Here is a 16,528-nt window from a genome sequence, read left to right as displayed (position 1 = left end):
CATACACGTTTAATCCGAATTCTCATTCATCCGTTGTGTATGATGATCCCTATCTGTTCGAGAAACTACTTATTCTGGGTTTCGGACAGGCAGCAGACAAAAACCGCAAAGCGGTTGTTGCGGCGGGTAAGTATTTATTTATTTTTCAATTCAATCGACCGTGTGTGGCCGGACTCTTTAAAAAGTGGGATTCTACCACAAGAAAAAAACTACATGAACATAAACATAGATGGAATAAGTTAATCTGAAGTAGATCCCACAACATTAATACTGTTAAAAAACGCGACATGCTATGCGGGTTGTATTCACAACACATCAGCCATAGAGAAGGATCACAACCGTCAAAGTGAATACAGCGATCCTCTATTTCAGGCATCAATCCTAGCGCGTAACGAGCTTGGCGGAACGATTTAATGGTAAACGAAATTTGGATTAATTTCATATTTTTATTACTAAAGAATTTATTTCAATATCATAAATCACAACTGGCTGCACACACTGATTTCCCCAACGGTCCTAAATGGACACGCGGAGAATAAAAACGATCAGCGACTCCTAGTTTGGCACAAAGCGCTAGGGAGCACAGTGAGCTCTATGGCTGAATCAGGTGAAGCTTTCTTGTATTTTGTAAGTGATAAATAGACAATAGAATTAGACAGACCATGACTATGTTACGGCAATATTTGACCAATGGCAACATTTATGGATCCTATTCATTTCAAACACAAGTTAGACACCTCGTTCATACGATTTGGCAACATATGTTCCATAAACAATGCTATCGATTTTCTCACACATCACTGGGAATCACTATAACAGTGCAGTGTAGTTTCTTCAGACGATTGTAAAACATGCTTTTGTCAGTTTCACAATCAAATTTTAAGATTGTTTTGTGAAATTTCATGAAAAGTTACAAACGAAATATTTCGCTGAAATGTAGCACAAAAGCATTTTATTACTGTTAATAGCACCGCTAATCGCCTTCTAATGGCCGGCGACTAGCTGACAGGGATAGTTAAGTTATTACACGTAAGAATATTTATCAGAGATGATGAACACCTAAAAACGAATCAATGAGAAAATTATATTAAATTTGTCTGCCGGCAAAAAGCTGTAGGTGCCAAAATATTTATCATTGTTATTTATAGGTGGCTGATAAAATCTTAACGTAGCCAACAATAACACAGTTTTGAATGTTATTGATGTTTTCGGCCTAAAAACTGGTCCACAGGGTACATGTGATTTTCTTCAATGCGCCCCGTTGCTGGTACAGTTTGCCGACCCCTGGTGCAGACAGACTTCTCTGTACCGATAGGCACGCTTTGTTCTGCGGGAACGGTATTTGACAATTCGACTGGAGTGGGCTGTTTTGCGGGATACGAATGGAAAATCAACAAATGTTTCGAATAATATCCAGAGCTCTGATGCTCATCGAAATCTAAACTTTTAAGCTGGTTGGCTAAAGTGAGTATGAAATTGTGCAAAATAATAAACGCCTTGGTAACATTTTGATTATGCTCGTCATATTTGCAGGCCGCAGACGGTTAAATAATGGACGTACAGGCGCAAAGCGCCATCGCGACCAAGTTGTTTATCAACATTAGCGTTCTTTCGATTGCGCTAAACTCTTCGTTTTTTGTGTATCTTCTGTACAGTAACCGGCTTTACGATCTAGGAAAGTGCTGTTCGTCAGCTGTGCTGCTTATTTTACCGCTTTCGGAAATACTTAAACATTTCTATGTAAAACAAATGTTTCAACTTGAAACTGGACTGAAAAGTGGCCCACCGTCATCATCATTATCGTCATCATCATCGGGAAGGAGCGCTGGTGTAGCGAACGCGAGGGTCGGCCGAACACGTTGGAGTGAATGGTTTGGTGCTGCAGTGCTGTTTACCTTGGCGACACTGTTTTATGCATTCATATGCGTCGTGCTTGGAGCACCGTTGGATCAGTACGAAGAAACATCATCGCTGGCATTAACACTGACCACGGTTACCGTATTCCCGATCATCCTCCTCATCGGTCAATCACACACCTACCAGCTGCTGCTATCAGAAACACTCGAGCTGAAAAGCCCGCTAACAAATAGCTATCTGAATCTACTTAAAAACAACTGCATCGGAGTGATTCTGGGGGCCTGGGGAGCATCAGTGGTCGCCCCGTTGGATTGGGATCGACCATGGCAAGTTTATCCCATCCCCAATGTGGTTGGTTCAATAGGAGGATTGTTTGGCATGAATGTGTTTAATCTGCTGAGCACGCTGTACATAAGCATGTATCGTAATCGACGGGCCAAAGCACAGTAGTAGTAACCTTTGCAGTATTTGTGGGAAATAGAATGCTTATCTAGTCGTGTGTATGCCAAAATATCTCTCAATGACGGAATCTATTCGTGAAATTTCCATAATAAATATTATACTTAATTATACAGTAGCCGTAACATGTATAGCATTACAGTCTAATGGTTCTTCTCCTTCTGGGCGTAAGAACCTACACGGTCATGCCGGCCTATACAGGCTTTCGATTGATATTTTAGGTACCAAGCAGCCGGATAATCAGTCCTTCACATGGGGGGCACGGTCTATTATGTTTTGAACACACGAAGGGTATGTTGTTAAGCTCGTGGCTCACTAATTGCCTTGGCCTGCTACAGAAGTGTTCAAAACCGCTCTCAATCTCTTGTCAACTAAAATTGAGCTTATAATGCCCCCGCTATCCTTGCAGGCGGCCCAAAAGGACTTTAAGGGCTGACCCGTCCAGTCCCATGCATATAACATGGCCAGACCACCGGAGCTTGGCTACAGTACAGTTTGTCGTTGTATCTACTCCTCCAGTATCCTTCCACATACATGGGGCCAAAGATGCTTCTGAGAATCTTCCTCTCAAACACGCTTAGGAGGATTTCTCCAGATATGGACAGTGATCATATCTCAGAGGCGTATGTGGTACTATAAAGGTGCAGTTCATTCCCAGCCTCGCCTCGGTTCTTTGATGTGAATATAGAATATCCTTCCGAGCCATTTAGCTGTTGTCGGTCCTGACCTTTGACTTCAAATATGATGAAATCTTGTACGGGTAGATGAACACACTTTTGAAGTTGTTCATCACTCGGCCAAGTCAATCAGGATTTGTTAGTAGGGCCACTGTTGGTGCCACCATCAGTTTGGACTTCCCTCCTTTACCTGTAATCCTAGGTGTTCTGCCCCCTGTTCCATCCTGTGGTAGGCTTTAGCTACATAGGAGAGCCAAAGGAGACAGGCAAGCCCAAGCAACTCATTGCCGTAGATCCTCGGTGGTAGCAAAAGGCCCTGAGAGTTTTCTATCCAGATTCACCTGACAAGTGTCGTTGGTCATAGTTATTCTAATGCGCCTCCTCCAAGAACATCGCCTTTTCTAAGGTCAACCTTATGGGGAAAACAAAGTTATGCAAAATTTAAAGAAAAAAATAGATATAAAATAACTAAGAAAGATCGGTTTTGTTGGAAAAATGATATTTGATCGACGTTGGGAGCATTTCGTTAGATGATTTATCAAGTTTTTTTTTATAATCGATCGAAAGATGTGAATTCCGAGATTAAACACTAATGTGCAAACATGAAGAAGAAGAAGAGAAAGAACAAGAGAAAGACTAAGAAGAGGAATACAAAATAAAAGAAAAGTAAGAAAAAACTGCACAAAAGTAGAACGAATATTCGGAGCAGAAATATTAAGTATAATCAGTAGAAGGGAGCACAACAAGCAGCCAAATTGATACACATTGATGGATCAATGATAGAGCATACCAATTGAATTCAAAATTTCTTCTTTTTTTGCCAGCCCTTAGTAGCAGGCCATGGAGTACACTGTACAGCAAATTGGCAAACCCAGTACGAGGCTTTGGGTACGCATATAATCCATACTACGGGGTGTCACCCCACCTGTAATAGCACCGCGAAATGACGGTTTAAGATTACGGTTAAAACACTCCTCTGAGATTGTCTTAAAACATACTGTTTGCATTAAGTAACACTTACGCGCGCTTGCCTGTGTGTGTGTGTGTGTGTGTGTTCCTCATCTCTTTCAGTTACACTTCCAAGTGCATTGTGTTTTCTTTTGCCCGAGGTCAGGTCTCCTCCACCCCGGGTCGGTTTCATTCATCGCCGGATGAACTTTCGGAATGGTGATGTTTATTGATTTTTGTGACGATGAGTCGCGGTATTGGAATTTCCTGTCCGGCCTGTGCTGGGAACAGGTACGGCGCACGTTGCTGACCATGAACAGGCCGGCCTGCCCTTTGTTTGCCGGCGATGCAGAGATGCAAAGATTGCACGAAGCACGGGCGGGGCCGGTTTTTTGTCTTTTTCATAAATCGACATTTGCACGCATGCTATGATCGCCTTCCCCCAAAACCATCCCACGCCATCTTGCACGGTTTGCTACGACGAGTCCAAGCGTCCAGCCCAACTGTCCAACACAAATGGTATGAACTCATTCATGATCGGTGTGACACTTACATTCCCCTCGCACTGGACTCCCACTGTCTCTCCCTAGCACCTCTCGCCCGCAGGCTTTCTCCCCCGAGCGCGCTTGTCGCGTAAATCTTTATCTTTATTTTCCTTTTCTGTCGCGGGTCAGGTGCTTACATAAGTGCATCTCGACACCGCCCCCCTGGGTTTTGCCCGATCCAGTGTGGGTCTTCGCCGTTCTCGTCGTTGGGCTGCCCGCCCGGTGGTACTGGTGGCTACTTTTCGTCTGCCGCCGCAGATTGTTTTCACCAGTACGACCGCACTCGAAGGGCCCTAAAGGCGAGGGCCTGTGTGAGGCCGAAACGTTGCTAATCAACATTGTTCGCACAAACGGTAACACGCTGGATCGGCACATCGGTCTGTCCCGTGCCCGTGCTCGTGATTGTGCCGCGACCACACGCTGCATCAGATAAGGGTCAATTCTTTCATCGATGCGATTGCGTTACGGTTACCTCATCGGCGAAGGAAAATGCGTGCCCTGGTGCAATTATGTTATGTCCACACGGTGACTGCAGGGGCGTAAAAGTATCCTCATCCCAATGCATACGAAAGTGTGTAATGGGAACAACACGCTTGCAGGACGCACGTTTCCCCGCGTGGATACTAGTTGAATGGGCCGAGGTGAGAGGGGGAGGCATTGTATCCTCCACGACTAATCGGATGCGGCGCACAGCATTTCTCCACAGGGTGGGGAAGGGGAGAGGAGAGAGGTAGTCGATCGTACAGCCGAAATGGGTTTGTCATGCGAAGTATGTATGATAGTATCACAAAGTTGCGTACGCCATGTGAGAAATGTCAGGACGGAACGTGCTGATCCCATCGAATTCATTGGGATGTCGACGGAATACCACACGTAAATAACCCCTGACGTTGCAGAGATTAATTGAATAAGTAGGTGATGCAAATAAGATCGTGAAGCAGCAGCAATCTCGCTGAAAATCGCTGAATAAATTGCTTAAATTAAAGTCTTAAAAAGGACCAATAAACGTTGCTTAGAAATGGAGAAGCTAATGAAGCCAATAGGCTGAAAGTTTCAATAAAAATAGTAATAATAAACAACCGTTATTTTTCCGGCTAGTATACCTGAACCCAAACTGGGAAACGGACTGAAGCCTGCACAAAACGCGCCCTTTCCTTCGATCGTATGACCCAAGGGTTTGAACGTAACGACGACGTCGCTCAACCGGCAAGCGCAAACGGGTGATTGGCCTGTGCGTTGCGGATGAAATTTCTAGCATCTCCCATTACGGGATCGATCCCTAGTGGGGTATGTACCCCGATCGCCCAGGTGCTAACCATATCGAGATGTAGGGCATCAGCCTACCCATTAGACGATCCTGGTCGATCACCGACGGTGACAATTTGTTGTTGTTATTGTTGTTGGTTTTCTATGGTGACCGGTTTGCGGTAGACCGATTACGTGCCATCATCAATTCCACTTTCGTTCTCGATCGACGACGATCTTCGGGAATGTCTGGGGGGAGTGTGCATCTGATTCACAAGATGTTGTGTGTTTTATGGGGGTGATGTGATAATTTCCACCTATAATGCAATTTATATCACGTGTGGCTTATGTGGTGGGCCTCTTAATAGGGTGATTGTAGAATACAACATTGTGTACGTTGTCTTGAAGTGAATGGTAATATAATGATGTAGTAATTGTAATTTAAATTGCATGCATTCCAAGAATTAGGCAAAAAATATGTAATAAGTATCAGTGGAATTAGGAAAAAATATGTAATGGCGAGGAAACTGTATGCGTCTTTAAAACACGAAAATGTAAGACCAATTAACTGAAAATAGTATTTTATATGGATGGAAAATAGGGGTTTTAAGAAAACATAAAAATACAAATATGCATCGTATGAAAATAATTTAAAATTAAGATATTTTATGTATTTTATATTTTCATATTAAAACAAAAACAATACGATCAAACATGAAAATTTCAAGATTGTTCGAGAATAACTTTGAATCACAACACCTCAACAATTCAGTGCAAATTGTTCGAATTCAAGATTGGAGTGAAACTAATATCTCACCGCAATTGAAATCGAAACAGCTCCCATACGCCCGATCACATGTAAAATTCTATCGTCCATCACAGCACCATCCATCAGCGGATCCCTTCTCCTGAGCCGAGGGTTTCCTTTAACACACTGGCAAGTACGTACATGCTAAGTAGTTGTTTTATCCCTTCTACAAATGCTTTCTTTTTACGACTCGCCGTGGGGGTTCACGGTTGCGTTGGTTGCGTAGCCGATGCCGATTACGTTGCCGTCTTTTCTTCTTGCCTGCCTTCTTTGCCTCGGCATGTGGCTTCTCTGCCCAGGTTGTATAAAAAGTGCCAGGACTCGTACGGAGGGAATCAGTTGAGCACCAGCAAAGTCAGCTACCAGTAACCACTGCACTGCACCCAAACACCGAGCGCCACGATCACGATCAACAAATCAATCCAACCAACAGTCTAACTGCCTTATCACGATGAACGCTCGCTTTACGGTAGGTGTTAAATAAGGAGGAGGGGGCGGGCTTGATCATTTTCACCCTTTGTGATGTGTGCTCTTCTTTCTACAGATGATTGTGTTGGCCGTTTTGCTGTGTGTGGCCACCGTGCTAAGCTTACCGGCTTCACAGAATGAAGCTTTGGTCGGACCAGCGCTAGAGGTACAGGAGGTGGACGCATTTAACCCGCAGGACCCACAAGCATTCCTCAAATGGCGACAAATCAAGAAGCTGCTCTTCTTGGGATGAACAGATGTAGGGGAGAGGCTTTTAAGAGAGCGTAAAGCGAAATAACGTTTCAAAACAAACAAATACACTGAGCCAAATCTATGAATGATAAGACACGTTTGTTAGACAACACCCCGGCAGTGTGTCAACGTTTTGTGAACGATTTTTAAATATTTTTTTACTGACACAATAACAAATAAATGTAATCCTATAGAGTTATCTTTTCTATACATTATGTAGTGTGTTTTTTTATGTAAAGGCTTTGGACCTTATGCCTGTCACATTTCACTTTGCTTTTTAAACTAACAGGTGTAGAATGCAATAGCAGTGACAGAGAGGGACAGCATGTACAAGTAGGGAGAATAGGTTGACAGTTGTTATTGAACCACCGCCGAAGACGGGCGAATAAATATTACACCGAACCAGAACTCTACAATTGGCGCAGTCGGTACGATTTTTTGTTGGTGGTGTGTAAAACGTGCAGATAAGAGATGATGGAAAGAGTGAGTCTGGGAAAAAAAGTTGTAGCACGTAGCGTTTTACGAAAGAAAGGAACAAAGGTGAGTTCGGCAAAATCCCGAAGCATTGTCCCAAACGTGGAAAGTAAATGACAGCCATGTTGCGTACCCAATCAACAAAACTGACGCTTACTAACAGAACCCAACAAACATTTTAATATGTAAGAGCGAGAAAGTATGATATGCATATGCATATTTTTGCTGACCGGGAAAAGAGAATGAGAGTTTGGTTTGAAATCTACAGCGCAGTTTGGCAAACTAAAAAAAAAAAATAAGAAAGAACATGAAAAATCGAGAAGAATGCAAGTCCGGTTGAAGACCGTAGTACATACCCAAAATAATACTATTGATTAAAAAAAGAGAATGCGTGTCCGGTTGAAACTCCGCAGCGCAAAGTAGTGTTTGTAATAAAAAGAGACTTTGAATAAATATAATTTTAAAATAGCATGCAAGTCCGGTTGAAGACCGTAGTGCATATCGAAATAATTATAATGATTATAAAAAAGAATGCGAATCCGGCTGAAACCCCCAAGCGCACAGTGTTTGCAGAAACAGAAAGATGTTGAAAAAATTTCAATTTAAAAAAAAGATGCGAGTCCGGTTAAAAATCCGTAGCGCACTAGTTTTGATGAAAACTGAAACAGTAAGAAGCATGCAAGTCTGGTTAAAGACCGCAGTGCAAATAAAAATATTTTATAAAAAAAAACAAACAGTCGTAAAAGGAGATGCGAGTCCGGTCGAAGACCGTAGCGAACAGCAATCCGAAACAAATAAAATGCGAGTCTGTTTACAAATCCATAGCGCAGTTTTTCCATAGTAAACAGGCAAGTCCGAAAGATTCGAAGTGCCGTAATAAAGTTAATGTGAGTCCGGTGTGATTCCGTAGCACAATAAGGGCAAGTCCGGAGAAATCCGTAGTGCCATATTGTAATGAGAATGTGAGCCCGGTATGATTCCGTAGCACAAAAGGCAAGTCCGAAAGATTCGAAGTGCCGTAATAAAGTTAATGTGAGTCCGGTGTGATTCCGTAGCACAATAAGGGCAAGTCCGGAGAAATCCGTAGTGCCATATAATGAGAATGTGAGCCCGGTATGATTCCGTAGCACAAAAGGCAAGTCCGAAAGATTCGAAGTGCCGTATTAAAGTTAATGTGAGTCCGGTGTGATTCCGTAGCACAATAAGGGCAAGTCCAGAGAAATCCGTAGTGCCATATAATGAGAATGTGAGCCCGGTATGATTCCGTAGCACAAAAGGCAAGTCCGAAAAATTCGAAGTGCCGTGTTAAAGTTAATGTGAGTCCGGTATGGTTCCGTAGCACAAACGGCAAGTCCAGAGAAATCTTTAGTGCCATATTGTAATGAGAATGTGAGTCCAGTACGATCTAGTATGAATATCCAGTATGTAGCACCAAAGGCAAGACCGAGGAATTTCGAAGTGCCGCATTAAAACTAATGTTAGATCGGTATGGTTCCATAACATAGAAATCAAGTTAGAAGAATTGCCATACTAAAATAGGAAAATTGATATTTTGCAGCATACGCTGACGACAAAAGTAGAAAGGAAAGTATAGTGGTGGAAAAGAGATTAATCTGGCAAGCCAAGTTGTCACATAAAAGACAACATAGATTAATATAAAAAACAAGCTAAAGAGTGGCTGGCAGCGCGAGAAGCTCAATGTGCGTGACATCTTGAATGTGATTATGTGCGATAAAAAGAATGCGATTCCGGCTGTTATATGAAGTGCACAGTTGCACATAAAAAAGCGATAAAGAGAGACGGAGAAAGAGAGAGAGATAGAGATAGATAGAGAGAGACAGAGAAAGAGAGAGAGATAGAGATAGATAGAGAGAGACAGAGAGAGACATAGAGAGAGAGAGAGAGAGAGAGAGAGAGAGACATAGAGAGAGAGAGAAGAGAGAGAGAGAGAGAGAGAGAGAGAGAAATAAAATTGAAGATTTAGAGAAAAAATACAATTGAGAGACAGGATACAGTAAACAAAAAAAACGAAAAGAATGTAGAGATAGTTTGTATTATGTGATAACATTTAATAGAATAAAACAAAATTAGATGTGGTGCTGACTTTTGATTAATAAGGCACTTTTGATGCATAAAAAATACAATAGGCAAATTTTGTTAGAGTCTTGTTAATTAGGAATCTTGTTGATAACTTCAAAGAAAGTAATGTAATGCGAACGAAAATCGGGGAATAATTCCTACAGTTAAAAATAATTACATAAAATCGTTAGTCATGCATTTATATAAACAAACGGGATTTGTTTGCAAATCAAATGCTAATACATCACGACAGAATTGTGATTCAACCGAAATGCACATGATGATAGATAGATTAGAAGACTTGATTATAAACTATGGATCTAGCTATTGGAGATTGAAAAATAATCAATTTGTTGATTTCATTAATCGTTATTGTGTTTATCCAACAACATGTAGTATTTTAAGAATGCAGTTGCTTTGGAGGTTTGTGGTAATGATAGAGTATTTCAAAAATATTAGAGGGAATCATTGCTCTTCCTATGCTTCTGATACAATACCAAAATTGATAACAGGATACAAGTTCAAAAAAAACATTGGTCCGAAGGGTTTACTCGCTATAATAGCAATCCAGATAGATTGTCCAGATCTCCAGATCCAGATCGACCAATCCCAATTTCAACCCATTCCAGATGGAGCTAGGCTAATTGCTATGATAGCTGCTAGGATGAAAGGACGTCCAATTTGACAGCCTACTGACCGATTTTGGTACCTGGTTTAGAGCAAATTAGCGATAAGTTCGGTTAAGGTCTTGAAGTAGGGTTGAATAAGGTCAACGCAAACAGCTGGTAAAAATTAGGCTCCATCGAGGATAGTAGCCAAAGCAATTAGAAGAAGACAGGCATATGATTGGACAAATGGGCAAAATTATCTACGCGAGCGAAGGTTAAAGTAATCGAAATGAAGTCACTAACAGATTGATACACACGGACAACACAGAGTAACAAGCTGATCATGAAGATTATTAAAATAGGATGGGAAATTAATTTTTAAATGCTTAACAATTAAAAAAAGAGATCATAATGACTACTTAAGGTAGTTGCAATCTTACATCGCAAAAAAGGGAAATGAAAATTCATTACGGACAAAATGAAACATAAGGTTAAAAAAAAGAAGAAAGAAGAAAATTTAAGAGCATATACAATAACATGTTTGATATTTTGCCACACCTTCCAGTACGTGTAGATAGCAAAAGTTGGTGCAGGAAAAATCATTCCTTCATGGAATAAAGTGTAACTGACAAACATTTTGGACGAGTCCCAGGTCAGTAGATTATACGTGAGATAAAAAAAAGAATTCAAGTTTGTAAAACCAGCCCGTAAGACCAGCCCGTAAGACCAGCTAAGATGATATCTGAAAGATAATGTCCATAATAATGTAATGAAAGATTATGTAATGTCTATTGATCATGGTGAGACTGACAAAAGCTAAAATGCATCGGAATGAGTTAGGAAAATAGGGAAGAGTAAAGTTAACAAGAAGTATAGATACAAAAGATAGTTCGAAGAAGCGACGTATTGTAGGAATTGTGATAAATAGAAGAAGTAAATAAGACAAGAATCAAACATTACTGCAAATATGTAGAATATACGTAATTTATGTCAAATAGGCTTTGAGATGTTGAAATAAGTAAGCGTTGGAATAGGAATCTACCTTGCAAAAAAAAAAAGTCAGACATGAGTCATCGATGAGGAGAGTTATAAATGTAGATGTGTTTGAAGTGTTAAGAATGAAGTCAAGCAAAGAAAGCGAGAAGGAAGATGACACGGAATTTATAGGAGCAATGCAGAAGCAAGTGACACCGGGTAGAATTGAACCAACGAAGGATGTTGAAGCGGTTGAGCGCAGATCTCAAAGAAAAATCAGCTGTAGTTACAGTTACATGTATCGGATAAGTATTGAGTTTGGGAATTTTAAATGAAAAATGAAATTATTTTGAAAAATAATGTTTTTTTGCAGCTTATCTTTAGCGTAATGCACAGGACTGTACCCTGAATCATGATGCAGAGAAGTCCTTCGAGGTAGCCGAGACACGGAAATGTACTACACGCAATAGGATTTCAGAACACGGAGAGATGGAGCACATATATGATACAACCATCAAGTTACTAATGCTATGAAGGAAGTGGAAGAATAGAAGATCGAGATGTAGATGTACAAAAAAAAATCATTTGCAGGAAACCACGACAGAGTAGTCAGAATCATGAAGTATTATGACAATTAAAAAGTTAGACCATGCAAATTTGGTTTTTGTTAGGATTTAAGGATTAGACGTAGATGTATATACAATCGATATTGTAAACCGTGAATTGTTTGCTTTAAGTTGAAAACCATAGAAAATCTGTATAACAGAATATAAGAGAGGCTTTTTTTTCACTGTTTTTCTTGGAGGAGGAAAGGGATTGTAGAATGCAATAGCAGTGACAGAGAGGGACAGCATGTACAAGTAGGGAGAATAGGTTGACAGTTGTTATTGAACCACCGCCGAAGACGGGCGAATAAATATTACACCGAACCAGAACTCTACAACAGGGTTTACCGATTGAATTTTCTAACGTTTGCCATTGATCACCACATCTTTGATTTCGATGCCAATCTTTGCTACGGCTAAATAATGCATCTACACTGTGAACACTTTTCATTGGTTGTCAACATTGGCTGCTTCGATGTGATACAAGTTTCATGTAGATTGCTTTGCAGTGGCCTACAAGCGGTGAGTATCGCTGCCGCGGTTGTTAATTGATAAGTCCGGATACTTTGGACTGTAACACGAAAGTTTTAGTTACGATGCAAGTTTGTTGAAAGTCAACTGAAGAGTAATTATCCTGTGAATGAACTATTATCCTGTGGCAACTGGGATCCAACATTTCCTCCCTAAAGGTTTCATCATTCAATATGGCTTGAATCGGACTGGAAATTGAATTGTTCGTCGCGGTCCCTTCATGATGGATGTTGCCTGTTCGACTAGTTCTGTTGGAACTGGAGCTGGTTCATCCATTTATCCGTTATTGATTTTGGCTTCATCTGCGGATAAATGTTCCGTTTAGAAAGAGCTGCTCTGGCTGATCATTAATCCTTCTTCTTACTACGATAAATCACCTTCGTGAATTTCGGATGAAGGAACTGGAGTTGGAAATTGAATCCCGCAATTGTTGAAAAATATCGATAGTGGATAGTAGTCTGATGCGTATGCTGACTGTTTTTCTGCAATGCGCGAATTGAGCTTATTGATCGTATCAGTCGTTATGGATCTTCAAGAAATACATTGCAATTCACGAATCCGATTTTTTCAATAACGATGCCAGGTTCCCATTGCTAGGAGTTCGCCGGATGAACTTTAGCGGAGACAAACCACCATCATCCTGTCTCGTCGGTCCGAGCGGAAACAAACCACCAAAAATAGAGATGTGGGTGCCGGAAATGTTCGATAGTGTCTTGACGGTGCCAGCAAAATCGACATCTTTGGGAACCTTGGGCAAGATGAAGTTGACGTACGTGATCTGTGATGGTGTGTCCAACTATATCGGCAGCAGGCGAACCTTGGCGGAATCGTGTAGGTTGTTGGCATCCGATTCAAAAAAAGCTGTGTACCGGCTGTACCACTTCTCGAAAGTCATTCCGTTTTCCGGATCGAATGAAAATTCTCTGATGTTGGTTGCCAAAGCCATGAGTGTTTGCTCCGGATTGCAAGGCTGCGTTAGCTGCTGCAGGAGTTCCGTGATCAAGAGGACTGCTCGCTGTAGTTCTACCATCGCTTCTTTGGGTTGTGTTTCTAAATCCTTGTCACTTAAATGATATGTCCGGGGATACTTCGGACTGTAATACGAGGGTTTTAGTTGCGATGCCAGTTAATTGAAGGTCAACTTAAGAGAAACAAGTAAGTTGCAAATCGAGATACTTTTAAACCCAACCAATGGTTGCTATGATTTACCATTACAGACAGAATTCAATAGTTGAACACTTTTTAGTTGGCATGCTTTTTAATTGAACGCTCAATAGTTGCTTGACAGTTCAACTAAAAAGTATGCATTTGTATGGGAAAACCGGGTTTTGAAAATTTTACAAAAAAAAAAATTTTGTCGAGACATGCCGAGAAAAATTCAGATAATATTTGCATGGAAAAACGTGCCAACTAAAAGCACATATTCAATAGTTGGTAGGGAAACGAAGCTCAACCAGTGAGTTCAGACTGTTCCATTATCCTGTGGTAACTGGGATCTGGGAACATTAATCAATGAATTCGCCTAATACTTGAAATGAAGATCATAACGGATCATGGGGTATTATGCTCATTTTAAAATTGATAAAGTTCTAATGAAATTCAATAGCGATTGTTGATTTTAGAATGATTTTTATCTGATTGGGGCAAAATGCACCTGTGCTATGGTAAAAAACACCATAGCAACGGGGCAAAACGCATCTTAACAATGCACCACAAAAACGGGGAAAATGCAGCAAAAGAAATGCCAGCTAAAATGCTGGTTTCCTTGGATGTGTTTAGAACATGTAACCCTATTGTTCGTATTACTGAGCAGGAAATTCTTGAAATAAATTAAAGCAATCGTTGTATCTAGGCAACTATAGCTCCTCTTCGATTGACTTTTGGAATGTGGCTGATTATCTTTCTTCTGAGTAACTGCATTTTTTCTGAATGAGACATTGTTAATCAGAAAGATGTATGTACCCTGTTCCGTCTCGTTAGCATCACTTGCTCATGGTTGTTGTTGGTTTTGAATATCTACAGTGGAGCGCCGTTTATTCGGGTACCTTTTATCCGGCTATCCGTTTATCCGTGATGTATAGAAATGACAGTTCAATATAAAGGTTACATTGCGTTATGAGAAGGATATTAAAAAAAAAGGTCATCAGAGCGTATTGTCAAAACAAAAACATTATAATTAATGGAAAATTTCAATTATCTCATTGGAAAAACATTAGGTGAATAAAAACTGATTTATTTTTATCAAAAAATAAGATAATTTTTTAAAACTCATCTGGAGTTTGTGATAAAATATATTATTTGACTCATTATCCGTGTTATTCGCATATCTGGGCAAGGTCAAGTCCCGATGAGCCCGGATAAACGGTGCCCCACTGTATGAGGTTATTCTATTTTTATTTGGCAATGCATATTGTCTTTTAATTTCTACTAGGTTACTATTTGATCAATCATTCGTACTTTCAGCACAATTTTCTATATCCGTTATGTTTCAATATTATTACTGTCCGGAAATGTTTGGCTGCCTTGTCTTCCATCTTATCCCCTTCTCCCTTTTATGGAACAGTGGCTTGGAATCCTTGAGCTTTACATCTGGCCAATAAAAAAGACTTACAAGTACCAAGGCATCACAGGCGATACAGCGCAAACGAGACCATAAGCTAAATGATCCATCGAATTAATAAGATTTCTCTCGTTGGCCTGCTCACTAAAGAGCACATCCACGTGACAGGATCTTACTTACTTACTTACTACTTATGCGGCGCTACAACCGCTTTACGGTCTTGACCCTAATGGCTGACACCTCCACACCATCTAGCCAACTCAATTTGGGCCTACTGCTCTGTCCTCGTGGCGACTTTTTGAAAATACTTTACGGGTTGGGTCGTCCGTTTCCATACGTACAACATAGCCAACCCACCGGAGCCTGGCGAGCTTGATACGCTGCCCGACAGTGAGGCTCCTCCATTGTCCTTTCAAATATACGGGGCCAATAATCTTTCTGAGCATCTTCCTTTCGTCAGATTTGGACATAATCTGGTTAACAATAACTCTCCAGAATACTCGGTCCCTGGCTGCACACACCTTCTCTCATCCATGTAGACACCCGATCTCCGACAGGTCTCGCTTCACCTGATCTAGCCATCGAGCTCGCTGTACTCCCTTGCGCTAAGGGGCAAACTAGGAGTCGCTGTCGAACAGCTTCTTGGTGGGGCTTGAGCCCGGCATCCTCATACCCAGTAGCGGGTTTACAGTGTCGGGGGCCCTAAGCAGTAAAAATTATTGAGGTCCTCTGTACATGATTACCGAGGGGTATTCGGCATCCGTCTTTGATTATGTAACTTTTCAACGTAATTTTTGTTGCTGCCGGGGAGGGGGGGGGGGGGATTTAATAAGAGTTCATCTAGCGCGGGGCCCCAACGTCCATCACCCACGGGGCTCTCCTTGCTAATACTGTGCCATATTCTATCAACTGTTATGGATAATGGACTGTTATATTCTATATTCTGCCATATTATATCAACTGTTATGGCCCCTCTTTGACGGACCCCCACGCAAATGCTTACTTTGCTTACCGTTAAAATCGCCACTGCTCATACCCCAGCCATCTTATCCTGCCAGTTTTCACCACCGTCACGATGCTCGGTTCAGCTCAGCAAGCTCGTGGTTAATCCTTCTCCTGCAAACGTCATTCTTGAACACACTGCCCAAGACAGTCAGGAGGATGCCTCTCTGACCCCATCTTGAAATAAGGATAAAAAATGTGGAAATTAATAATAATCTTCTTCTTCTTCTTATTCTTCTTCTCATTCTTCTTCCTCTTATACATAAAAATGAACGGCTTTTTTGTATCGTATTTGTCTGTGTGTACAGTTTTGTATCATACAATAACTTCAACGTTGATTTAAGCCAAATTTGCCACGAAGGCAGTTTATAGCTCAGGATATATTTTTTGTACTCCTTTTACTCCTTAACCCTCTTCTTCTCCTTCTTCTTCTTT

General features: G+C 41.0%; 1 protein-coding gene across 1 annotated transcript; it reads left to right on the top strand.

Moving 5' to 3' along the window:
- The first annotated feature begins 1,341 nt into the window (after nt 1-1,341).
- LOC121594185 (phosphatidylinositol-glycan biosynthesis class F protein) lies at nt 1,342-2,434 on the top strand. Its single transcript, XM_041917216.1, has 2 exons — nt 1,342-1,464; nt 1,534-2,434. The coding sequence occupies exon 2, from the start codon at nt 1,552-1,554 to the stop codon at nt 2,305-2,307; it is 756 nt and encodes a 251-aa protein (XP_041773150.1). The 5' UTR covers nt 1,342-1,464; nt 1,534-1,551; the 3' UTR covers nt 2,308-2,434.
- Nucleotides 2,435-16,528: the final 14,094 nt, after the last annotated feature.

This window comes from Anopheles merus, chromosome 2L (genome assembly GCF_017562075.2).
Source record: "Anopheles merus strain MAF chromosome 2L, AmerM5.1, whole genome shotgun sequence".
Lineage (NCBI taxonomy): Eukaryota > Metazoa > Arthropoda > Insecta > Diptera > Culicidae > Anopheles > Anopheles merus.
Note: the sequence above shows the minus strand (reverse complement) of the source record. Positions and strands in the feature narration are given on the sequence as shown.

Bases quoted from the DNA above. Each gene is read 5' to 3' on its own strand.
- LOC121594185 (XM_041917216.1), top strand. From the start codon at position 1,552: ATGGACGTACAGGCGCAAAGCGCCATCGCGACCAAGTTGTTTATCAAC.